We start from the raw sequence: 7,251 nt of genomic DNA, 5'->3' as shown, positions 1-7,251 counted from the left end.
CATACAAATCAACTACAAGATCCTTTTTTTGTTAATATATATAATACTCTTTGGAAAAGATATGTTACGTCTAATTTACATTTTGCCTATTAGATTCATGTTGTGGTTGGTGGGATGAGTTCATCTGTTTTGGCGAAAATGGTAAGCTTTACATTTCTGTATATAAGTATATTAGTTGGAATAAGTTTGCTTGCTAGCTCGTTCAACAGTCATGCTTTTGAACTCCTTCTGTCTTTATTGCAGGTATCTCAACCCTGGATCCAAAGGATAAAGTTTGCATATGCAAAGCATAGTCCAGTCCTGTAATTTGTTTGGTTGAGGAGGAAGCTGTGCTAAAAATACTTTTGGAACTTGATATATATCTTGATGGTTGTGTCCGAATACTAAATTGCAGTGGAACTTGTACGAAGGTAAAAATTTTAAACGACGATTTTGATTCAGTTAAAAAAAAAAATTTGTGAATATTAGAAAAAAATTTCGACCCCACAACCTTTAAGTCCTGGCTCCGTCCCTGCTGTCCATCCACCGGCTTCAGTTACAGCACCGACAGCAACATCTCATCTATTCTCGACTAGTTCAGTTGTCATTGTTCTTCACAGCATAAACAATCAGATTCAAAGCTCGCACTCTTCTCCAGTCGATTCTCAGTGAGAAACTTCAGTTCCATTTAGTTGTTGCCCATTTATCAATGGATCTCCGGCCACAACTCGAATTCGGAACCACAACAGACTGGTGCCGCCTCTCCTTAAAGCTCTTGCCAGTCGAGACATCGATTCTTCACAAACAAAATCACATACTACCCAAGTTCTGCAGCACACTCATCTCGTTAATGTTGGGAGAAAGATTCAGACCCATCAACTAGACATTTGCAGCTGATACTTTGTGTATAAAACTCCCAACAGATTCAAGCCAACCTAGTTCGTTCTTTCTTTTTCTTCTCATAGCCCAAACAACACCAAAGAGGCAAGGACCCTTCATGTAATTTCTCGAACCATGGCCTGAGACTTATTTTCATTCACAACATCACCCAAAAACAGCGACCACTTCGTGCCCTGATTATTCCTAAACCACCACTGCATGCCATCTCCAGTTTGGGTGTAGTTAAATCGAGCCTTCCCTTTCTCTAGCACATTTCCAAATTCTACATCGTCGCTTCATTCCACTGCTTGAAACCCTTTTTGTTTTGATAAGAGAAGAAACGAAGACGTTGGATTATCACAAAGCAGAAAAGAGTGTGGTTAAATAGCTGCCATGTAGCCTGCTTTGTTTAACAAACAAAGAGAAATTCTTTGTTTCCATGTGTCTGCCAGATAACTTTAGTGGTGCTGATATATATAGAAAATACCAGGACAGCTACACATAGTTAGGCTCTCTTTCCCTGAGTAGCAACATTGGAAATTTCGCGGTGAATGCCACTTTAGCTCCATAATTCGCCATTTATTTCCGGGTGATCGGATTTCTTGTATTTTCTACAAAAACATTAAAATAATATCATTAGCAATAGTATCGAGTCCTAGATGATATAAATATGGGTATAAAATGTAGCACTTAAGTGCTTATCAGATTGCACTGGTCGCTTTTGAATTTTGATTTCGAAGCTAAGGAATGGAAATGGTATAACTCGTTACACTCAGAAAATGAGAAGTCATATTAAGACGATGCAAAGAAACTAGCAGATGTGGTACAAGTGGAACTCAATAAGAAGAGAGCATTGAAGGGTCACCCACCTATAGAAGAGCACGAATTAAACATCATGGCATGCCCTTCACAAGGAATCAACCCGGACTGTCTAATATATAATTATTACTTTATGAAACGAAGTATGAAGACAACAAAAGGTATGGAAAAAGGTCAGCAGAGGGACGAAGACATTTGTCAGCAAATGAGATCAAAATTGGTGGCCAAGATGTTGACAAAAGTCGGATGGTATGAAAAGGTGTGGGATATAGCGAAGGACGAGGAGCATAATCAGTGGCGCAAGACTACATGAAATCAACCATTGAAGAGGAAGAAGAGTTTTTAATCTTCATTCAAGATCACTTTCTGAATTTCTTCTAAACATTTTTAATCTTCAGACAAATTTCAGTTTTCAACTTTCTGTTTAAGACTTGTCACTATTATAAAGACCTTGAATTAATGTTTTTTATTAGTTTCAATATTGATGTTCTGAAAATAGACTTGTGTCAGTACTAAAGTATGTATTACAGGTTAGGAAATATTAAGGTGTACATGATTTTGCACAGTTTCTGATAGAGTAGAAAATCTGACAGGCAATGGTACAGGAAGGTGTACATAATGGTACACATGTACTAACAGAAACATAAAATAGAAAAAATAATAACCTAGTATCAATCATTAAACAGTAAAAATAAAAACTAATTACTGGCATTAGAACTGAAAAGATAGAATATTACTAAAAAAAAATAAACTAGTAGCATCCATTATACAGCAAGGTGTACATAATGGTACACATGTAAAAAGACAGGTAAGAAAAGTGAAGTGCACAGGAAGGTGTACATAATGGTATACAGATCCTGACACTAATTATCCATGAATAGAAAAATGAAAAGACATTACCCAAAGTAAAAACCAAAAAACATAGAATCTTTCAAACAAATCAAACATAATAAAAAGCATCAAGGCATGGGGCATGTAGCTCTGTTGTGGTGACCAAGAGTGAAGCAATTTATGCACATCATAGGCCTCTTTTGCTTCTCCCAAGCCGTCTTGAAACGTTGTTCTCTTCGTCTACCGGGTGGAGGCATAGGAATAGGAACAATAATCCTATCACTAGGATCATAAGGCTGCGGCTTGTCATAATTGTGGATTGGAAAGATGATATCTTGGAATGTCCTGTTGTACCATTCAGTGGTGAAGTATGTCTCAACAAATGAATAGATGTCTTCCCTTGTAGATTGAATGGCAGCACAAGCATGTGCGCAGGGAAAACCATTTACTTGCCACCTGTGACACGTACAAGCTCTCTCCAACATATCTACAGAATGAGTGCGGGGAGACCTGACTTCATACAATCTTTCCATATACTCAACAACAGTCCAAGTACGACCACTATTGATGTTCTCGTTTAGTAAATCCTCGTATACGAGAGTGAGCCTACTGTTAAAATTTTCAAGACCTTCTACCCTTCTTTTAGAATTCATCTGCATAACCTTCAAGCTAAGATAATAAAAACACAAAACATAAAATCAAAACATGATATATAATAAATACAGATAAAACATGTGTACAACAATGTACACACAGTTGCAAAATCACAGATATAACATGTGTACAAGTATGTACACATCAAGCAAATCCATGTGTGCGACAGTAAAAAATAAATGAACGAAACATGAAACATAAAACTCACCGTATCGCATCGAGAAGAGCAAAAGCAGGCAGCTTTTTGAACTCAAGAATTCAGTTATTGAATGACTCGGCAATAGATGAAGAGTGAGCAGCATATCTGCATACATGGAAAAATGCATTTGCCCGTTTCTCCTTTGGAATGGTCCTGAGATAATTAGCAACATGTCCACAAGAAATTGCATGCATGCCCCGCAAAGCTTCTTCAAAGTTCGCTGTTGTGTAAGAGTAAGCAGCTTTGTAAAACAAATCAATAACGACATTGTAATTCGCATCACCTTTTCCAATAGGGAGATTGCACTTGATGTGGTAAAAGAAATAGCTTTGATATGAACCAGGAAATGCTCTTGGAATGCCCTGCAGAAGTCCTTCGTGACGATCACTAAGGAAAAAAATCGGACGATCATCGACCACTTGTTGAAGATTATCCAGAAACCAAAACCAATTGTCTTTGTTTTCAGATAAAACAATAGCAAAGGCATATGGGTAAAAACCATCATTTCCATTGACACATGTTGCAGCCATCAAAGTACCCCTGAATCTACCAATGAGGAAAGTAGCGTCCAATTAAATCATGGGCCTGAGATACCTATAGCTATGCTTGCAAGCACCGAAACAGATGAAAATCCGCTTAAATCTTCCAGTTTCTTCATAAACTTCAAGTTTCACAAAGCTATCAGTATTAGTTTGCTCAATGGATTTCACATACCAATTTAAATCGCTATACGACTTCTCGTTGTCACCATATTGATTTTCAAATACAGCTTCTTTCCCTCTACGGGCATGGTGATACTTAATATTGAACCCATAAGTCTTCTTAAAGAGTGACATGATCTGTTTGGGTTTTAAAGTGGGATCACCCTGTATACTATCAGCGATCAAATGCTTAACTAACTTGGTTGTCACCACAGGACTCTTCAACCTCAAACCAGCAGTACAGCTACAAAAAAAAATCTGGAATAAGTAATGCGCACCACATTGTACACTTAATAAAATCTCAAAAACAACAATACACATGCAAAAAGAAAGCACATACCAAGCAAGAATATGAAATTTACACCACAAGTGCCACCCAAAAAGCCTACAACAAGTAATGTGCACCACAATGTACACCTAAAACAAGTCTACATATTAAAACCTAAAAATCAATAAAATGGATCAAAAAAACAAGTGAACACCACTAACCTGTGAATAACGTTAGAATCTTTCAGCACAAACCGAGAAATGTTACCATTCACAGGCCCAAAGTGAATCCTCCAACCATAACCATCTTCTTCGCACTTCGCAGTAAAATGAGTCTTGTCGTTTTTAAGAATAAGAATCTTGTAACCAGTACACATCTTGTATTGATCAACAAGAATCCTTACAGCTTTAACACCACCCACAAATTCTCTACCAATATTGTCAAAAACATAACGCCATTCATCGATAATGAGAGGCTTGGCCTTGTCTGCGTCATGAACGACCACCCTTACAATCTTAGGACTTTCACTTACACAAGAGTTTGAAGTACTAGCACCAGAACTACTGCTACAACCAGAATTAGAACGAGACAAAGACCTTGAACTAGTGCTACAACCAGTATGCTTCGGAATCACATCAACATTCAAATAGAAATCTTCATTGTTCACCTGAATAACAAGAGCAACTAAACCTTGAAGTTGTATATCACCTTGTATAAAAACTACTTGATTAGTATCCATATAGGAAAAACATATACTCAAAGGGGACAAAGACCTCCACTGCTTACAGGCAAAATGCTTCAATTCATCAACGGTGATTAAAGTATTAACACGAAACGCAAAAGAATGTTCACCATGATTCAAAACAACATGAACAAACTTATCAGACATATTTGATACACCTACATATAACAAAAGATATAATAATAGTTTCATATTCGCATAACCTAAAACTTGAAGAGTGTAGAGGAAAGTACACATTTAATCGAAGGCAAAAATCGGATAACAGTAAACTTCAAATCAAAACTACTCCATCGATTAATCGAAGATATAAGCTTCAGAATCTTACTAGAACACATAATTGAATAAACCAAAAGCATATCATCTAATATCAGTTCGATTTCATATCATGCATCATAACACCAAACACCAAAAAACAGTAATCAAAATCATTTAACGAAAATCAAAAGCTAAAATACACCAAAAATCAAATCAATAACATACAAACAATAAGATGTAACAGATTGAATTCATATCATCAACTGATAAAATCAAAAAAAAAAAAACTAAATATCAGAAAAGAGATTCAACGATGAAGCAAAAACAGAACTAACCTGAATTTGAATTCCGTTAAATATCAGAAACGATGAAATCCAACCTAACCTTTATGAATCTGTCTGAAACTGTTAAATCGCTGAAACTGAAGTTGAATTCCGGATCGATCTATCTCTGAAATCTGACGTGAATTCAAATCTGAGATCAAAAATAATCCCGTAACTATGTTTTACCAGTAATCTGAAGTTGAATCGCAACCAAATTTCTCTCTGAAACTGTTAAATCGCCTACGAATTTCTTCTCTGTTCGGCTCCTTGTTTTGAACTCATCTTTGAGATCTGAAATTTTCGATTTCAAATCCTCGTTTTATGTATGGAATCGTCTCAAGGGTAGTTACGGGATATTGGAAATACAGGAAAATCGGGATCGGTCACAATTTTGGACTAACTCGTCCATATTTGGGTTAAATTGTTTGAGACGGGGCTTTTTTGGACTAGAGAGTACTAGGCCTGAGATGAGAGGACTAAAGCGTCCCAAGCCCAGTAACTTTGGGACTAAACGTCAATCTCTACGTGATATATGTGGTAAGTCATTACCAAGCTGATGCAAGTTTCCAATTAAGGGAAGCCTTCTTGGACCTGGTGGTAATCTCTGTATCCCAGCTCTTTGTCTTCTCCACCACAGCACCACCAAACTTGCAGCAAAAACAAGGAGGAGAATCATGAAATGGTAGCCGTAATCGTCGTAGTAGTGAGATCTCATTGTAACAAGCTTTAAAACTATCAAGTTATTCCTTCAGCTAGCTGGGTATTCCATTAAAAACGTAATCCATACTCGAATGTGGTCCGTGTCCGTGCGTATGTTATCATTTAAACTTATCTGTTCAAGATCATTCTCATTTTTATTATTTTTTTTATTTGTGAAAGCAATCCATGCACAAATGTGGTCCGTACATTTATTCCCATGTATATAGGGGTGTAAATTGGGCCGGGCTAGCACGTTTACGGCACAGCACAACACGTTTATATTTGGGCACAGCACGGCACAGCACGGGCACAACACAACGTGTTGTGCCCGGAAAATAGGCACATCAGCACGCGGCACGTGTAAGCACGCGGCACAGCACAACACGGTTAAAAGCACAGCACAGCACGGTTAAAAACACAGCACAGCACAGCACGACACGGGTAAAAGCACAGCACGTGTAAAGCACGCGAAAAGCACGTGAAGCACGGCCTACTAGTCAAACCCCTTATTATTTAACGGTCCATTACCTATAAGTCTATAACCAAACCACGTGCATAGCTAGAAGTACTAACACGTAGCTAGTTTCAATACTCCCGTTATCATGTCGTTACCTAGACACGACCTATATTTGACTAGTATTATAAGTGAAAAGAAAATTTTGAGTTCTCATTTCTCTTTCTCGCAAACCCTTGGGAAGAAAATTTTGAGTTCTCATTTCTCTTTCTCGCCGCAGCCGCTGGTAAATCTTCTAACAAAACCCCTAATGTCTTTATCTTTACTATCTCATTCTGATAGCACTCTTTTTCTCTATTTTCATTCCGTCAATTAATCTGTTTATATTTTCTTGACAAGATTTGGTTTCGATGGGACTTTGTATTGTTTAGATCTGTGATTTGTATTT

General features: G+C 37.3%; 1 protein-coding gene across 1 annotated transcript; it reads right to left on the bottom strand.

Annotated features, from left to right (window-relative positions):
* Window positions 1–2,636: 2,636 nt before the first annotated feature.
* Window positions 2,637–3,320, bottom strand: LOC113306322. Its single transcript, XM_026555274.1, has 2 exons — window positions 3,304–3,320; window positions 2,637–3,177 (listed from the first exon to the last, which is right to left on the bottom strand). Exons 1-2 carry the CDS (start codon window positions 3,318–3,320, stop codon window positions 2,637–2,639), a joined length of 558 nt encoding a protein of 185 aa, XP_026411059.1.
* Between the last annotated feature and the right edge of the window lie 3,931 nt (window positions 3,321–7,251).

This window comes from Papaver somniferum, chromosome 8 (genome assembly GCF_003573695.1).
Source record: "Papaver somniferum cultivar HN1 chromosome 8, ASM357369v1, whole genome shotgun sequence".
Lineage (NCBI taxonomy): Eukaryota > Viridiplantae > Streptophyta > Magnoliopsida > Ranunculales > Papaveraceae > Papaver > Papaver somniferum.
The sequence above is the reverse complement of the archived record's forward strand: the minus strand, read 5'-3'. Positions and strand labels throughout refer to the sequence as shown.